General features: G+C 39.4%; 1 protein-coding gene across 4 annotated transcripts in view; it reads left to right on the forward strand.

The window, feature by feature from the left end:
- rgs12b (regulator of G protein signaling 12b) overlaps nt 1-18,233 on the forward strand; it is a 76,242-nt gene extending 58,009 nt beyond the window's left edge. Inside the window, exons 7-19 of one of the 4 annotated variants that reach the window (XM_038307291.1) lie at nt 3,656-3,825; nt 4,366-4,458; nt 4,573-4,716; nt 7,191-7,373; nt 7,504-7,654; nt 7,949-8,055; nt 10,593-10,796; nt 11,087-11,160; nt 11,252-11,378; nt 12,509-12,605; nt 12,691-12,752; nt 15,312-15,483; nt 15,790-18,233. In XM_038307291.1, coding sequence (XP_038163219.1) covers nt 3,656-3,825; nt 4,366-4,458; nt 4,573-4,716; nt 7,191-7,373; nt 7,504-7,654; nt 7,949-8,055; nt 10,593-10,796; nt 11,087-11,160; nt 11,252-11,378; nt 12,509-12,605; nt 12,691-12,752; nt 15,312-15,483; nt 15,790-16,397 — 2,192 coding nt within the window. In that variant the 3' untranslated portion in view covers nt 16,398-18,233. The remainder of the gene's footprint in view (nt 1-3,655; nt 3,826-4,365; nt 4,459-4,572; nt 4,717-7,190; nt 7,374-7,503; nt 7,655-7,948; nt 8,056-10,592; nt 10,797-11,086; nt 11,161-11,251; nt 11,379-12,508; nt 12,606-12,690; nt 12,753-15,311; nt 15,484-15,789) is intronic. The other 3 variants (XM_038307292.1, XM_038307293.1, XM_038307294.1) reach the window with 3 other exon arrangements.
- The last annotated feature ends 221 nt before the right edge of the window (nt 18,234-18,454 follow it).

The raw sequence follows: 18,454 nt of genomic DNA on the forward strand, positions 1-18,454 counted from the left end.
GTGCCTCTTCCCTGCCTCCTGATCACAGCTACACGTTAGGAACATGGACAAATCGCCGTATAGTGGTGGGAAACATAAGCCCTTCCTGGATTCATCAAGACTCTCCCAAGAACAGTAAAGCAAGGATTGATTTGGAAAACTCTTTGGCTTAAATATTAAATCAGTTTGCAGAATTGCTTTATCTTGGGTCTGTTACTAAACCTTTGGCAAAGCATACCTTTTAGATATGTTTTAATGTACAAACACAAGCTTTACTGTGTCCCATTTTAAATTTATTTGGTAGACAAACAGAAAGTAGTTCATAGCTATGAAATCAATAGAAAATACAACTTTTATTTTAATTTTTTTAACTCTGGTTCCGAAACTTAAAATTCTTTACATTTGCCTCCAAAATAGCAGTGAAATCTAATTACCATGTTTCTTACACATGCATGTCAGGTTTTTTTTGAGTGGTTCAACCATACAAACACAATTCAATCCATTAGATCCTGTGGTTAAAACGTGACAGAATCTGTAAAAAGTTTCAGGGGCATTGGGTACTTTAGCAGGGCGTTGGGTCTGCATCAGATGTAATCATAGTTGTTTTTAATATGAGTCAGTGTGATGGAGCCATATTGACAGATTTACGAACAGATTAATGAAAAGAGCAAAAAAAGACATTTTTCTCTTTTGCTTTCAGTATTTTAAGCATAATATATTCTCTATTGACTGTTAGAGGAATATTGCTTGATTTACTGAGAAAAAAAATCACCAAGAGTAAAACAAAAGAGCTCTGTTGTGTTAAGCCTTTACTGAAGATAGTAAAAGCTTTGACCTGATCTGCAGGTAGCTGCAGGGATCATCTAACACCCTCAGTTTATCAAACAGATCATGCTTGAAGAAAAAGACCTTTCTCTTTATTTTAAGTTTTTCTTCCGAGTCTAATTTAGATCACTGATAGGACCGCATTCTCTGCAACACAGTGTATTAGGAACAATCTTATTCCTTTTTATTCAACAGTATCAGGGAATCCTTGTGTAGCATTTTGCGTGACAGTGAACCACAGCCCCTCATGATGAGGTTTTAGTTCAGTTTGATGGTGTGTGATATTGTGAGCAATAAATGTACCCTGGTTTGAACCGGGACTTCTGAAAGTGCTGCGTCTGGGTGTTTTGTTGCAAAAAGAGAAACCAAAGAACAAAACCGTCTCAGAGGACAGGTTTCTACCTGTCCTCTGAGACTGGCAGGGGACACATTGATGACTAATGAGATCCACTGTGACTCTGCTTCTCTCAAAGGCTGGAAATTCCCTGCAGGATGAAAGAAAATAAAACAAGTTAGAGACCAAAAACAACCAAAAAGATGTAGGATTTCTATCATAATTGGTCTTTAAAACAGGTGTAAGGATTTTTTGTTAATGTTGATCATAACTATACAGAGGTCTTTGACTAGTATGATGCTAAAAAATACCCAAGGCTCCTCTTGTTTTGAGATAGATAAAAAATTATTCATAAGTCCGAAATTGTGGGTTTGACTCCATGGTTTGAATAGCACTCCATAGGTCAGATTTCTGTTTTCTACTTACTGTTGATTATAAAGATTTGATGTCATTAGATTTCAACCCTCACCATAAGAGAAAGCAGGGTAGTCTTCCAATGTAATACTTGTGAGTTTAATTCTCGCTTCCTGCTAGTCCTATGTTGAAGCGCTCTGAAGTAGCCGTGTCTATATCTCTATTGTCTTTTTACCGTATATAAATGCACCGTCTTTACAGTACAACAAATTACAGCATTTACCCTGTTTTATGCATGAAGGTATAATATTTTTTGCATAGTTTCTGTTCTAATAAGGTTTGATTAATTTGACTGATGCCAGGGAAAAGTAGATGTTTTCAGTAACTGACTCGTCCATTACTGATCTTTACTAATCAAGTTGAAACTCTACTACAGGTGCTGGTCATAAAATTAGAATATCATGAAAAAGTAGATTGATTTCAGTAATTCCATTTAAAAAGTGAAACTTGTATATTATATTCATACATTACATACAAACTCATATATTTCAGATGTTTATTTTGTTTAATTTTGATGATTACAAATGACAACAAATGAAAATCTCAAATTCATCATATCAGAAAATTAGAATATTACTGAAGACCAATAAAAACAAAGGATTTATAGAAATGTTGGCCAACTGAAAAGTATGAACATGAAAAGTATGAGCATGTACAGCACTCAGTATTTAGTTGGGCCTCCTTTGGCCTGTATTACTGCAGCAATGCGGCGTGGCATGGAGTCGATCAGTCTGTGGCACTGCTCAGGTGTTATGATAGCCCAGGTTGCTCTAATAGTGGCTTTTAGCTCTTCTGAATTGTTGGGTCTGGTGTATTGCATCTTCTTCTTCACAATACCCCATAGATTTTCTATGGGGTTAAGGTCAGGAGAGTTTGCTGGCCAATTAAGAACAGGGATACCATGGTCCTTCAACCAGGTACTGGTAGCTTTGGCACTGTGTGCAGGTGCCAAGTCCTGTTGGAAAATGAAATCTGCATCTCCAAAAAGTTGGTCAGCTGCAGGAAGCATGAAGTGCTCTAAAACTTCCTGGTATGTGGCTGCGTTGACCCTGGACCTCAGAAAACACAATGGACCAACACCAGCAGATGACATGGCACCCCAAACCATCACTGACTGTGGAAACTTTACACTGGACTTCAAGCAACGTGGATGAAGTGCCTCTCTTCTTTTCCTCCAGACTCTGGGACCTTGATTTCCAAAGGAAATGCAAAATTTACTTTCATCAGAGAACATGACTTTGGACCACTCACCAGCAGTCCAGTCCTGTTTCTCTTTAGCCCAGGCAAGACGCTTCTGACGCTGTCTGTGGTTCAAGAGTGGCTTGACACAAGGAATGCGACAGCAGAAACCCATGTCTTTCATACGTCTGTGTGTGGTGGTTCTTGAAGCACTCACTCCAGCTGCAGTCCACTCTTTGTGAATCTCCCCCACATTTTTGAATGGGTTTTGTTTCACAATCCTCTCCAGGGTGCGGTTATCTCTCTTGCTTGTACACTTTTTTCGACCACATCTTTTCCTTCCCTTCGCCTCTCTATTAATGTGCTTGGACACTGAGCTCTGTGAACAGCCAGCCTCTTTAGCGATGACCTTTTGTGTCTTGCCCTCCTTGTGCAAGGTGTCGATGGTCGTCTTTTGGACAACTGTCAAGTCAGCAGTCTTCCCCATGATTGTGTAGCCAATAGAACTAGACTGAAAGACCATTTAAAGGCTTTTGCAGGTGGTTTGAGTTAATTAGCTGATTAGAGTGTGGCACCAGGGGCCATCAATTTTGAACCTTTTCACAATATTCTAATTTTCTGATATGATGAATTTGAGATTTTCATTTGTTGTCATTTGTAATCATCAAAATTAAACAAAATAAACATCTGAAATATATGAGTTTGTATGTAATGTATGAATATAATATACAAGTTTCACTTTTTAAATGGAATTACTGAAATCAATCTACTTTTTCATGATATTCTAATTTTATGACCAGCACCTGTAGTTTCTTCTTTGAATGATTGATTTGCACATCTCTGCATTCTAGTTTTTATTTTTTTTAGCCTTTTTAAGAGTCCAATGATTTAATGTCATGTTTTGGGTTTTGTTTTTATAAACAGAGCTGAACAGTGTGGAGCTGCAGGGCTGCAGCAGCGACAACAGTCTGAACAGTAATGCCAGCCTGCCCAGTGTCCAGAGTCATCGGCGCCACACTGAGAGGAGAGTGGCCAGTTGGGCCGTCTGCTTTGAGCGGCTGCTGCAGGACCCTGTGGGAGTCCGCTACTTCTCGGTACAACAACAGAGGCTCAGGACAGACAGCCCCTCCATGTCTCTGTCATTTACAATTCATCATAATTCATAAATGAGGCTTAACAACTGTTAGATGTAGTCACCCTGAGATGCTGCTCTCTAAGAAGATTTCTCCCTCCCCGCCCTTCTCTCGCTACTTGCTGACAATATAAACAGCTGTCCCCTCTCTGCTTCCTTGTTTTATAGAAATGTTTAAAGTGCCTAAGCTTTGTTAAACAGTTATTTCCTAAAATATGCTTTATTTTCCTGAAATATACTCACATTAGTTTTTCGATTATCTACGTTTTTTATAAGATATTCTGCTCCAGCAAGAAAAGAAGACACTCTGTAAATACGTTGCACTATTGAGGTGTTACAGCACAGTTTTATACACTTGGAAAGTTATGCAAAAGTATTTGCTGCATTGAAGTCAAATACATTTTCCTTCTGTTCTTACATTTAAACCATGAAACTGTTGCAGTCACCTATATAAACGTGAAGATTTGGCATTTTTAACCCACGTTTAATGTATTTTCTGTAGGAGTTCCTAAAGAAGGAGTTTAGTGAGGAGAACATTCTGTTCTGGCAGGCCTGCGAGTTCTTCAGCCATGTTCCTGAGAATGACAACAAGCAGGTAAAACCGTATCACCCGGACATTCAGACATTTGTTTAAATCTCTCCTTCCGTTATAATGGAAGTCCTCTCTAGGCCTTCATCTTTAATGAATTTGTCTTCCCCTTTGCATCAGCTCTCTCAGCGCGCCAGAGAGATCTACAACAGCTTCCTTTCCAGTAAAGCCACGACACCCGTCAACATCGACAGCCAAGCCCAGCTTGCTGATGACATCCTCAACGCGCCGAAACCCGACATGTTCAAGGAACAGCAGCTACAGGTAGCCGCATTTTTATAAAGGCTTCTACCTCCGCCCCTTCTAGATAAATCTGTTTTTATTATTCTTAAGTTACTGAAAAGAGAACTCTTTTGAAAATTGTGCCCACACCACACAAGGCCAGTCATTCATCTTTGCGCGCTGTCGAGCAACAACAGCCTGAATGGCCTCTTACACATGCATGTTGTTGATGGAGCAAAGTGTCTGAAAAGCTCTGTTGATTTCAGCTGCAAAGCTCAGATGTTCAAACTCTGATACGGGAGTCACAAGGCCTGAAGGATATCCCTACTATCATGCCTTTTCTTTTTTTTTTTTCTCCGTTCGATATCCACACATAATCCGTCCAATAAACACTCACACATTAAAGTGTAAGGGAGCTTTTCTGCTGTATTTCAGGGCTCACGGGGGAGGGGGGTTATATACGTAAAAGAGGGCATGGTTGTAAAGTGGAAGGTTCTTGATACATGGCTTTGGATATCATGTGACCTTTTTGGTTAAAATGAGTTTTGAAAGATTTAGTCACATTTCTAGCCAGATGCCTCATGCAGCTTTTTCCACAGAACGTTCCCCTTATTTGGCTCCATCCATCTTCCCATCAACTCTGACCAGCTTCTTTGTTTCTTCCTAAAAATATCATCCTAACATGTTTCACAGTTAAGGGCTGGCTATTTTCCTGCAGCAGTGTGTCGCAGTGAGCTTGTTGCAGATATTTTTGATTTATGCCCAATTTTGAAGCGTGGTCTGCGCTATGTTATTCCACGGCACAACGCAAGAGGGACAATCATGAACTAGCTGTGGGTCTAGATACGGCCGAGGCAGTGAGGAAGTGGGGGCAAGTCTGTGCGACAACGGAGGGACAAGAGGGCTCCAGGTGGAAAAATGGTCCCAGCGTTTTCACGCACCTCGCTCTTCTAGCTGCTCCAACTTCACAAGTCGTTTTCCACAGTGACGATCATACAAACAAAACAACTGGGTAAAAATAGGAAAATAGGTAAATAGGAAATACACATAGTATAGAGCCGATGTAGATTTGACCAATCAGATACCTCCTGTGAGCGGCACTGTCTGCAGTCACCTACAGTTTTGAAGAGGTGCATCAGAGTGTCTGTGGCAGGGCGGAGGCACATTTGCATTCATTGCAAGCCACAATCTGGTTTCTGAGTATAAACCAGGCTTAATGATGGTGTTTTAATGGTAAAATGCAGCATTAGTGTTCAGACTGTGTATTTATTTATTTATTTATTTATATTTTCTGTTGGCTGATATTCCAAAAAAGTTAAAAAACAAACCACTGGACTTTGTTTCCAAGTTTGAAGATGTTTCGCTTCCCATCACAGAAGGTTTTCCAATGCAAAATATCAGAATTAGCGTTGAGTTCCAAGCCTTATAGAGCAGCCAAAACAAAGCCTTGCTTTGGCTTGAACCAGTAATTTTTTTAGGAATGACTATGACCTGGATGACTGAGAATCTTCCCCAGCATGTTGGCTGATAACTTCCCTTGTGACAGAATTCTGACATTTTATGTCACTCTTTATCACTGAATTTGAACTATTGTCACTCGTCCATGAACATTGCCTGCATGGTTGTAATATGGATATATTCTCCTAGTTAAGTTGTGAATCTCTGTAACTCCTCCAGAGAAATGCTCTCCTTATCTCGCTCGCCTGGCGGCGCTGATAAGGAGCCATGTCTTTGGAAGATGCAGGAACTGCACCACATGTTCAAAGCTGTTATGTTTGTTGTAAAACCTATTCCTGCTTTAACCATCTCAAAAGTATAAGGCATAAGTAAAAGATCCTTAGATTAAGTGGATTTACCCTTAAGTGCATTAACAGAATGATATAAAGTAAAACATATCATTCCCACGTTTTACTTTAAGATGTCCCCACACTGCAAAAACGATCTAGGAATAAGTAAAAATTTCTTGAATGAAGTGTATTTACCCTTAATTTGAGCAGGTAAATAAAATGATCTGCCAATGGAATGATTGTTTACTCTTAAAATAAGAAAATTAGATAATATGCACTTGAAATTATACAATGTAATTGTTTTTTCTTATTTGAAATGTTAAAATGGCAAAGTCTCTCACTTACCTCCTCAATTCAAGAAAAAATGCACATATTTTAAGAAAAATGACTTATTTAGAGTAAATTGTTTTTCAGTTCAGCTGTTTGTGTTTGCACAGCTTGTCCAAATATAGAGTTTCCTATAAAGATTAGGATTAGGCTCAAGACCTGTCTTTAAATATATTGTTTTTAAAGCATTCCAAGAACCGCTTTCTGGATTTGGTTTGACTTTGCCTCAGTTTTTAGACTTCCATTTCAAAATAATGGACTAACAGTCTGTGTTGGGTTTGTTTCTCACTTTGATTGAATTTGTCTTTTCTGGCTTAAGCATAGCTTTTTTTATTCATCAACCCACCATTCCTCATACACCTTTTCTCACCTGCTTGAGTCTTTCCTCCCTCACTCCTTTAGATCTTCAACCTGATGAAATTTGACAGCTACACAAGATTCCTCAAGTCTCGGCTGTACCAGGAATGCATGCTGGCTGAGGTGGAGGGTAGACCGCTGCCTGACCCCTATCACATCCCAAGCAGTCCGACGTCAAAGCACAGCACCACCGGCTCCGACCGCTCCAACCTCTCCACCCCCAAGAAGGTAATGCAGCAGAAAGCCTGCTGCTACACAAGCAGCTTTAATTTAAGGGCAATTAAGAGCATCCTGGATGTTTACGTGTGAAAACAGTGTACAATGTTCAGTTTTACAGATGCATCATTGTGTTTTGCAGGAGGACAAGAAGACCAAATCAGGTCGATCTTTGAATGAGGACAGTCGGGAGGATTCAGGAGACAGAAGGAAGGGCATGTTTTTCTCGTGGTCCAGAAACAGGAGCTTTGGCAAAGGACCGAAGAAACGAGAGCTGGCTGATTTTAATTACAGTAAGTTCATGTTTTCCCTTATTATATAAGTCCTGTCTGCTGGAGAGTTTGGTTACAATAAGAAAAAAGCATGCAATGGAAGTCAGGAAATGTTAACATCTGTCATGAAATAGAAGCTAGATTATCAGGCATTTACTTGTAGGTTTGATGTTGCTGTTCATCTGTGGTGTCCCCAAGATCTTATCTGATGAAGGATTTCTTTGGATTCTTGTCAGGAGACCTTTGTATATTCGACATGCATTTGCTCATGATGCTTCTTATCTTTCAATCGATTTATTTCTTTTTCGCGTGTTGGCTCCCTCTCAGATTTTCCTGGCACCAACGGCCGTCGGGAGTCCCAGGGTTCTCTGTCCTCAGGGGCCAGTCTGGAACTGGGGACGTCAGGTTCAGGGAAGAATGAGGTCAGTCTGATGGGAGTCATCAGGATCTAATCAGCTCTGCTAATAATTGGTTCATGGAAACTTCTTTTTTTTCTTTGCATGGAGCAGCTTTAATATCAGTGTTCTTATTAAAAAGGGAAGTTGAAAAAGAAACATAAAAGTTCATGCCAGATAAATTCTAAAAGAGAAATTAACTTAATGGCAAGAGAAAAATGTTACTCAAAAGGTTTAGTTAATTCTGCTGAAAAAGATAAATAAAGATATGTAAGCGTAGGTAGTGCTGCTATGAGATGAGTTTTACAGATCAGATCTACAGTTCAAATTATAAACTTCTTTTAAAAGCTGCTTCAAAACCAGACTCTTTCTATCTAATGTTCTCTTTAGAAAAAGTACATTATATAAAACTACAGTTTGATCTGATATTCAGAGAGGCACAGACCACAACGTCATGACACATTACTAAACCAGAGATTTGCTCTCCTGTTACCAATATGTCTTTTGTTAATGGCCTATATGTCTGTTTTCAAACTTTTACTGTCCTTTTCCACATGCTGTAATATTATAGTGAAGCACAGTATGTATTACTCCACCACACTTCTGACTACGGTGGCTGTAATGCTCCAAATGCTGTGGCTTTGTAATTTACCAAATCTATACTAAAACATCTTGACTTTTTGAGAAAATTAGAGGCTTTTCATTGCGCCTTATAGTGCAGAAAACACGGTACATATTCGGCCAGAGGTGTGGAAATCATTTTAGTTTTATTGAGTACCAATAAGGCTGAAACAATTAATTGATTGATCATTATTGAAATAATCATCAACTAATTTAGTAATCAAGTAATCGTTAACTGGAGTATAGAGACTAACACAGACCTTTAGCTGACAAAGACCCACTCAGAGCAGTTATATCAAAAAAGGTAAAAAAAAAAAATGTATATAAATATTTTGCATTTAAGCTAAAAATCTTTTTCCTCTGTCAATATGCTCTATCCAGAAATCCTCAATTAGAAATAATTTAGTTACACTTTATTTATTATGAATCGATTAATCAAAAAAATAATTGAAAGATTAATCGATTTGCAAATATAATCGTTAGTTGCAGCCCTAGTACCAATATTTTTGAACTAAAGGGCTGATTGCTGCCGTGTAAAAGAAATGCTTGATTTCATAGTTTCTTCTACAAAAAGCAAATGGATGGTCCTATAACTTTACTCCCATTTGCGTCACAGTTGAAGCCACTATGTTAGCTTTAAGAGAAATTATGCCTCTATGTTATGAAATTATATGTCTATTTTTTTGGCTGTTGATGTGTGGACAGATTGCTGTGGCAGGCCGGATTCAGCCTTTATTTGGACATGTGTTTGATGATATGGAACATCTGTATCCATTTGCTTCATATTATTTGTTTTTCATTTACTTTGGATTATATGGGATTTTTCTTCTGCATTTTGTTGCATATATATTTGTTTTTATCCCTGCTTTGATATGTGTATTGCTTTCTTTAGTTGTCTATGTCCTTCCATAAGTCTACGACTGTTGCTTGAAATTGACTTTATAATAAAAAAAACTTCACTTGAGTTTTTTTGAGGAGGAAACAACAGCTAACAATATATTTTTCACTGTTGTCTGGTAGCGTCTGATTGTTGCATTCACTGAATGCTTGAAGATCAGTTTTTAAGGTTTCTGAGCCGCGGGTCAAGCTGTTAATCAGACAGTTTTGGTCGTCATAAGATTTATGGGAATAGCTCCACTTTTAGACATTTCTCGAATTTTCTGTAACATTTTGAGTTCTATTCCCATAAAAACAGATTTACTGTCAGACTGCTGTTCCTTTTGTATGCCTCGTTAAATCAGTTGACATTTCATTGTGTACTGAATGGCAAACAGGGTGAGACGGTGTTTCTCTGGGATCTATAGCATAGTACTGTCTTAAATTAGAATAGAAAAATGATATAAAAAAACAAGATAAAAACAAACAGACGCAACATGTGACTAATGGCTCTAATGGAAAGTGCTCAACCTTAACCACGGTTCAGTGTTTTTCACAGCTTGAGGCAGAAAGTTGTAGCAGTCTGGTGATTCTGCTTTTGGTACGGTAAACTGGATGAAGAGGATGTGAGGAGTTTCTCATACTGAGAGAGAGTCAGTTGCTGCAGCAGCTGGAATTGAACCTCAGACTGCCTCCCCCGTTCCCCTCACTGTCCTCTGCAGGGCACCCTTTTCAGCAAATCATTTAGTATTTTTCTCATTACACAGAGAGTTAAGATGTCAGGAGAGGATAAAGTTAGACTTTCAGATTTATTTGGTTATATATTATGTTAATTTGTTTGCACTTCAGTTTTCAGGATTTCTGCATCCCAACCTATTCAGACAGGATCAATGTGAGGGAAACACTCATTTAAATGACTCAGTGGTGCATCTTAGTTACACTTTCTTTGTACTCTCTCTTTTTGTGCTTACAAGTATTTTGTTAATCCTTATACCGGGTCACAGGTTTAAGGGTAAAGCTGGTGATGAGGGATAAATAACCAAATCTTTATCTCTTTTCTTTTTTAGCAAGATATTTCCCGTGGTGCATTATCAGAACGAGGAGGAAGCAGCGCCCCCTTAAGGCAGTGTAACATCAGCTTGCCGGACGGCTCTTGTTGCCCGGTGGAGCTTCAGTCTGGCATGTCCATCAGAGACCTGCTGCAGGGCCTTTGTGAGAAACTCTGCATCAACCTGGCAGCCATAGATCTCTTCCTAGTAGGCGGAGAGAAGGTAAACCTTTATATGTGTTTGAGTTTATGTTTTCATAGATTACTCAATACTGTCATTAATTTCTCAATGTTTTAATTAAACAGTGTGTCAAGGAGCCAGTTGTTTTATATGTCAGCCCATAATTGTTGAGCGCAAAACTTTGGTTGGTCGACTCATTTTTGGAAATATTGTGTTCTATGTGTTTTATTTTCCACCTTAAGATGAAGTTGTTAAAATTTCTACCATTACACAGATATTTATAAGCAAGGATTGAGCAGCTATCTCAATTCAGTGACTGTCTTTTGTCTCAGCCTCTTGTTTTGGACCAAGACTCTATGACCCTGTGCTCCCGTGACCTTAGACTAGAAAAACGAACCCTCTTCAGGTATAAAAACACACCGACAGCAGGAATAGTTGTCACTACAGAGCCCGGCTCACACACCAATCTTATCTATCCTGTTTTTCTTCTCTCTCAGACTCGACTTGGTGCCCATCAACCGCTCTGTGGGCCTAAAAGCTAAGCCAACTAAACCAGTGACTGAAGTACTGAGGCCCGTTGTTGCCAAATATGGCCTGCACCTCTCTGACTTGGTGGCACGTATAGTAAGTATAGTGTCCCAGTGGTAACATTAACCTTAAAATTCAGTCTGTGTTTTATTTTAAGTAATAGATAAACCAAAAGTAGTTCAAAATAGAGACATGAGTTTTTAAAAATATACATTGGCCTGTATTTCTGCTCCATCCCCATTACAATAATATCTTTAAGAAATGCAGTGCATCCTATTGTGGCAAAGCGGGGTTTAATGTCAGTATGAATGCAGCTGTTCTGTGAAGACTTTAGAGTTTTGTTAGAGAGCATAGGTCAACAAGCAGCATCGCGAAGATCAAGGAGCATGGCTTACAGGTCGAGAATAGCGGTGATCAAAGTGTAGCTCAGTAGCAACTCAAAAAATCAGATACTTATGGAAGAAGGCAAGAAGAAAAACAACTCTAAGAAACAGGAACAATGTGGAAGAGGCTGCTTTTTGATAAATAAAATAAACACTGAACTTTTTGGCTTATATGCCATGAAACATCATGAAACACGGTGGTGGCAACATCATGCTATGGGGCTTTTCTCTTGCAGGGCATAAAACAAAAAGTTGTGAGATAGGGTTGGAGGTTTACCTTCAAGCAATGCAACCCTAACCTACAACCCAAAAATCTCTCAACTGAGCTTGAGCTATTTTGAAAAACTTAAATCTTAGCCTCTAGATGTGCAAAATACCTACAGACATTCAATAGCCAACTGTAATTAAAGCAAGAGTTGGTTCTGCAGTATAAGAAGGAATGATTACAGTTTTTTTTTATTTTTAGCCAGTCATTGGCCGCCCCTAAAAGGTGATTTGTTATTCCCATGTGGCTTCACCAGCAGTAGAACGATGACACAGGGTGGCAGCAATGATGCATTCATGTAGAACATTTTATCTGGTATATTGATAAAAAAAACTGAAAACAAAAATACAGCAAAAAATATTCACAACGATATATAATAAGGTGAATAATCCTGGATTTTGCACGCCCCCCCATGCATCCTTTTTCTGCCTCTGTTATATAAAACTCTGCACTTGTTTTGCTCCATCGCATAAAATCTTAATGAAATACAGTAAAGTCTGTGGTTATAATGTAATAAACTAGCCAAAAGGCTCTGCTAAAGCCAGCATCATCTTCTTTAATCTTTCCTTGTGATCCAGAGTGGAGAGTCAGAGCCTTTAGATCTTGGGCTTCCTATTTCCAACCTGGATGGTTTGCGAGTGGTATTAGACACAGAGGAAAACACTTTGGGTAAAGGTAAAAAAAGAAAGACAGATACACACGTTATGTCTCCTATTCCTTGGTTTTTAAATTAGTAAATGTTTTATTTTCCTCCTCACAGACAAACTAAAAGCAGCTCAGAGTCACCTACCAGCCTCTACAAGCAGGAACCAGTCAGCAACAGTAAGATCACCTGCAACCGGTCTTTTCCTTTCATTCTTGAATGTCCTGTAACCCCCTGAATGTCTCCACTGCCTGGTTGATAATGTCACGCTATACTAAGTGCCCCCCTTGCTGTCCTCAGTCACCCATGTCTGTTTGCTGTATGTCGAACATGGGCACAGGTGCGTTATGTGTTTGCTGTGGTGCAAAAAGAGCCATGTCACTCTGTTAAGATTCCCTAATATTCCATTAATGTGGTCTGCCTGTGGCCGAATGCATCATCAACTTTCCTCTCTGGTTTACCCTTTCTGCTGTAACAACATCCCCCTTTTCAGGCTCATCCATCGTTTGCCAAAGGTGGCGATCTCAGGATCTTCAGCATTCTATCATAGTGGTGGTGGAGGAGCTTTATAGTTTGCTTTATAGATGTTCTTTCAGCTGTGGGGGTTTATATCACAGCTAATAGACTGATTATCCTCTTGGTAAATACCAAGGATCTGTTTTGGGAAACAGATTTGTCCCCCTCCCCATTAGTTGCAGTAGTGCAGCTTTAAGTAGTGGATAGTTTTGTCCCTCTGGTGTTTTGCCTTGTGCTTTCAAGTTGATGATGCCGAGCACACAAAGCTGACTTTGACGCTGTCTAAATGGAATATCCAAGTCCACGTTTCACTCAATTTATTTGACATTCGCCGCCTGGCCAAAAGCAGTGGTAACACTTTGATAAAACCCTTCACCTGGCAAAGGCAGAGGCATTAAGTCCTGATTATTTTCTTATACTGAAAAAAAAAACATTTTTAATCCATCAAACTATTAGATTATAGTTTTCCCTTAAGCAAACCAATAACTCAAAATAGAACTTAAGAAACCTGGTTAAAGAGCTAGCCAATGCTTTTTTTTAACTATGGATTTTTATATTTCATTGTGTGGCCTAGAGGATGAAACATTGCTGGAAAAAAGCCTCCTGCTCTCTGCTTGGTTTTTTTTTTTGTTTATATCAAATTATCTCTCTAAAAGTAAAGTCAATTTAGACATGCTAGATCAGTATTTGCTACCATAAATATCCATATAGGATTTGGGTGTTGCATTTTTTTTATTTTTTATTTTATTTTTTACTTTGCCTCCATTTAAAAAACATCATAGCTGGTCCGTTGATTACTCACCATCTAAATCTTGATAAAAAAAAGATCAGTCACAAAGACATGGGGTGTATTCCTGTGAATCTGAAGGATTAAGGCAGTTTGATATTCATCTTAAAAAGTTTTAACATGGAATTATTTTTAGCTAAAAAACATTCTTCTTTACATACATTTTTCATTTATTTGGCAAAACCAGTTTTAAATCTTTTTTTTTTTACTTAAATTGCTGCTCTGAACATTAAAAGCCATTCACTAAAGAATGTAAACCCCTATGTATTCTTCTTCTTTTTAATAATACTGATAGTATTTGGTAATTATAAAAAAAAATACAATCCATTTGTGTGTATTGTGTTCATGGCCAGGTACACAGAAGAACTTTTGAACAGAATTGATAAAACATAAAAAAAAAAATCCTAACTGAAAGAAATGTCCTTTATGCTTAAATGTTATATCAATGGCGGATATTTAACTTACTCTACCTCTTCAAAAGGCTGCCAGCATCTCCAAATCCAGTCCATTTCAAGGAGCTTAGAACAGAATGTCTTTGTTCTGCTGTAGTCAGTGTTCCTATCTAGTTAAAGTCCTTTGCTCCCTCTAAAGCCGGGTGAACACTGCGATTTCCGGGGCGATTTTCCAGTCGTGCGAGAATTTCCTATCGGGCCGACTTTCAGCCTGTGTGTCATTTAGTGTACAGGGGGTAACGAGGGGCGATCAGCCTCTCACGACCACCTCCTGATTAGGAATCGTGAGGTTTTTAGTTTTTAGTCATAACGTGTGAGCAGGTAGATCGCATCAGAGCGTCGGGTCGAAAAAATATTGTGAGCTGTGAACTCACACTTTACGACTAAACCGTAGGGTTTAGTCGTACAGTGTGAGTGGTAAGCCCGGCTTAACATTGCTCTGCAGCCAGAAATAACTTTACCATGCCTCTAAAGCTTAATTGCTGTAGCATCTTAAATCTTTGTGGTTCCTCTGAATTCAGTTAAAAACACCTGAGCTCATTTTTAGTATTCCAGACTCTGAGCTGCTCTCAGGGGGACCCATTAATAATTTGATATGATGCTTCCTGCAGTCGACAAGGTTTGATATAGATTCTGTCTATGAACTTGGAGTCCGTTTTTTTGGAAAATCTTCTAGATGCTCTCAAGGCATAAACAATGCCTCACCTAATATTCAACATACATGCTAGAAGTGTTTAACCTTTTTGGCCAGGTGGCGTCTCTAAAATCAGGGTTTATTTCATCTAAAAAGTTAGTTGACATTCCTTATAATCATCCCCAATCAGTGAAGTGGGTGTCGCACACTCACCATCAAATTGTCCAGTTTTATCACCCTGTTCACTATCAGCACCACTGGTTCCCACATGTCATTGCTTCATCCCATACGTGCACCACTGTGACTCATCCGGGCTAATGCCCAACTCCGCTCTTCGTGTGGCCCCCAGGGGGACAACAGGCCATCGAGGAAAGGCGGTTCAGCCCACCCCCATGGGGAAAATGTCAAGGCGGGGCCCGGCCCTGACCCAAGCGGCCAGCCCTTACCCAACCACTCTGTCTCTCTGCATAAGGCTCCGGGGAAAAGAAAGCAGAAAAAGATTAATATAGACGAAGCTAAAGGTAAAAACTGAACAACCTCCCTGTTTCTCTTGTTTCTCTGTGTTGCTGTGATCAGACTAACCCTTCAGCCTGCCTGCAGGACTGCACAAACACCCAATGCTTTAAAGCTAGCTAGCTACACCTAGCACAGTTCACTCTTTGCTTATACTAAACGTAGCTTTGACTTGTCTAAAAGATTAAAACATGCATGTTTCTGCAACAAAAACAAACCTTTTTTCAGATGCTCTGACTGTTTATTCTGTTGTGTGTGGACCTGTTCATGTAATTGTGTTTGTTTTTGGTGCATGCCGTGCTCCGCGTATGCAGAATTCTTCGACCTCATATCCAAAGCTCAGAGCAACCGAGCCGACGACCAGCGAGGCCTGCTAAACAAGAGTGACCTGCAGCTGCCGGACTTCCTGCGACTGTCACCAAACAACCCGACAGCTCCTCCTTCCTGCAACCCAGAGCCCCTGTGCTCCACCCCAAATTCCCGTAACACCAGCAACGCCGGCTTCCCCAGCAGCAGCAGCCAACGGGGTAACAAGGGAAATGGCAACCACAGGGGAATAATAGGCAGTGGCTTGCACCTACTGAGTGCCAGCCATCAGTCGCAGAGCTTGGACTCAGCTCTGTGTGCGGAGTATGGAGGAAGCAGGAAAGCCAGACCGCACCCTTCGTTTCCTGCTACCGTATCCCCCATTCAGACAAACCGAACCACTGCGCAGGGTCTCCCGCCGGGCCCAGATAGAGGGGAATCTATACAAATGCTGGAGGAGGACACCCTGTCTGACCTTACTCTTGTGGGTGAGGCGGATATTAACAGCCCCAGCCTCAACTACATCACCCCTTCCTCCCTGTCCAGTAAACCCCTTCCCCGACCTCTACCCAAAGCACAGGACGGTCGGCCTAGCTCAGGTACCTTGCCGGTGTGAACTCTTTAAAATACTGAACATGCACCCCTCCCTTCACCTGACTGCTAGTGGGCCTAGAGACCCACTAGAGTCAGCCTGAAGTTAACTCTGTGGTCACTGCTCACATGTGGCAGGAAATGCATCTAAATCTCCTCCTTTCTATTCTTTGAGCTGAGTTCTAAAATATTTTTATCCTATTGAGACACTTCACAGAAATTTAGGAGCTATTTTCCTAGATTGGTCTAGAAAAAAAAACACACTATAGGAAAAGGTTTAGGTTACAACCTAATACCATAACATAGGGATGAGATTTCATTCAGACAGAGAAGATTAAATGTAATAAAGAAAGGTGTGCACTACTCTGCGGCCAGCAATCTAATGTAAATGTGTCAAAAGAAAGAAGAGAGGAAAAATGGATGCATTGAGCATGGACAAGTTGTGCCCCTGGAGTTTCCTTGTGTTGTGTGTGTATCTGTGTGGACTTTTCAACGGGCTTGCTGTGGATTTTCTTTTTGCTTTGAGACATAAGACTGAGGTTAAGCTTGGTTGCAAACTGGGCCAAATTCCCTCCTCCAGTCCCTAAATGTACAGAATCTTAATAATGCACTTTAGCCAATTGTAAACAAGACTATTATTTGTTTTGAATGTCATTTTTCCTGTTAGTCTTTACACATTTACTTGTTATCTGTGTTTCATTTTACGTGTGATAAAACTGCCATATGTTTAGAAATAAGTAATGGAGTTGCATCACTAAAGATATTGTTGCTGGTTTTCATTGCCTGTTTTATCAAATTCCAAATTTTGTTTTGAGAGTACTTACTTAAAATCAACATTGAAAGCATCTTTTTGTAGACCTCTTGAAATGAGCTATATTAACAGAACACCATCTATGAGACAACGGTCACTGTAAAACAGGAATTTACCATCTTTAAAAACAAGAGATAAACTACTATGTTTAGCATTTTAAATGAGCGGTTAGCATGGCTATCATTACTAAAACCACAGTATTTGTGTTTGTTTTTTACAAACTGCAGTTCTTCCAGTTAACTCTTCCTCTAAAATAACATGTATGATAAGATTAAATAGTAAAACAGAGCAACTTTGCAGGACCCTGTTTAGCCTTCCTGTTATCTTCTGAAAACTCCCCCCTTTCTATTTTGAATTTACAGACATTTCTTGTCATGTCTTAGAAAATGGTTGCTTGTCAGATAGTTTCTTTCATTTATATGAGTATTTTAAGGCACCTCACTGATAGTGACAATGTTTGACTCAGTAACAACTTCCACATTGAAGAGCGTTATCACAGGATAATGTGTGGGTTTAATGTATTCGCTCATAGAAACAAGGCCAGATTTTTGATATTCAGACCAGCCATGATCTGAAATCTCTAATAATATACTAGTTTTAAAGCAAGGATAGGTTACACAACCTTAACACACATTCTTTTTGTAAAATTCGTTCCCATCATTGTTCTCTTACCTCAGGCCTTTTCGACTGTGTTACAAGTGCTTATGCGTGTAATCCTGCTCCTTGATCAAGTGATCTTAAACAATGTGCACTGACTGTAAAAATCAGCTCTTTATTATCATTATTCTATCATCTCTGTTTCAGATCCTGCAGGCTTCTATCTTGACACAGTTCTCATGAGTCTTTACTGTATGAATCCACTAATTTATGTATCATGTTGTTTTCATTGTTACCACCAGTTAAAAGTATTAATTTGTACATAGTTCCCCATCTGACTCCTGTAGTCGTTGTTAAGAGATATTTCAGCCATGCTGTCTAATTAGAAAATCATTTCAGCTGAGTTTACTCTGCTATCTGTAAATAGTTCAAATAAATGTTTTCCATGTTTTACTCTCTCTCTGTATCCTTGTAAGCAACCTCCCTTTCCTTTCTTAGTTTTCAGCAATAGCAACTTCTTTCAGACTTTTCCTTGCAGGTCCTGGAAGGCACTGTTCTCCGTCTGCAATGTTTGAATGACAAAGTACTGAATTCCTGTTGCCCTGACTACACATCTAAAACTACTAGTGAAATGGCCTGTAGTTTGTTTACTTAAAGCAACATTGTGTAAAGTT

This window comes from Cyprinodon tularosa, unplaced genomic scaffold, assembly GCF_016077235.1.
Source record: "Cyprinodon tularosa strain WSP-4 unplaced genomic scaffold, ASM1607723v1 ctg607, whole genome shotgun sequence".
NCBI classification, from domain to species: domain Eukaryota; kingdom Metazoa; phylum Chordata; class Actinopteri; order Cyprinodontiformes; family Cyprinodontidae; genus Cyprinodon; species Cyprinodon tularosa.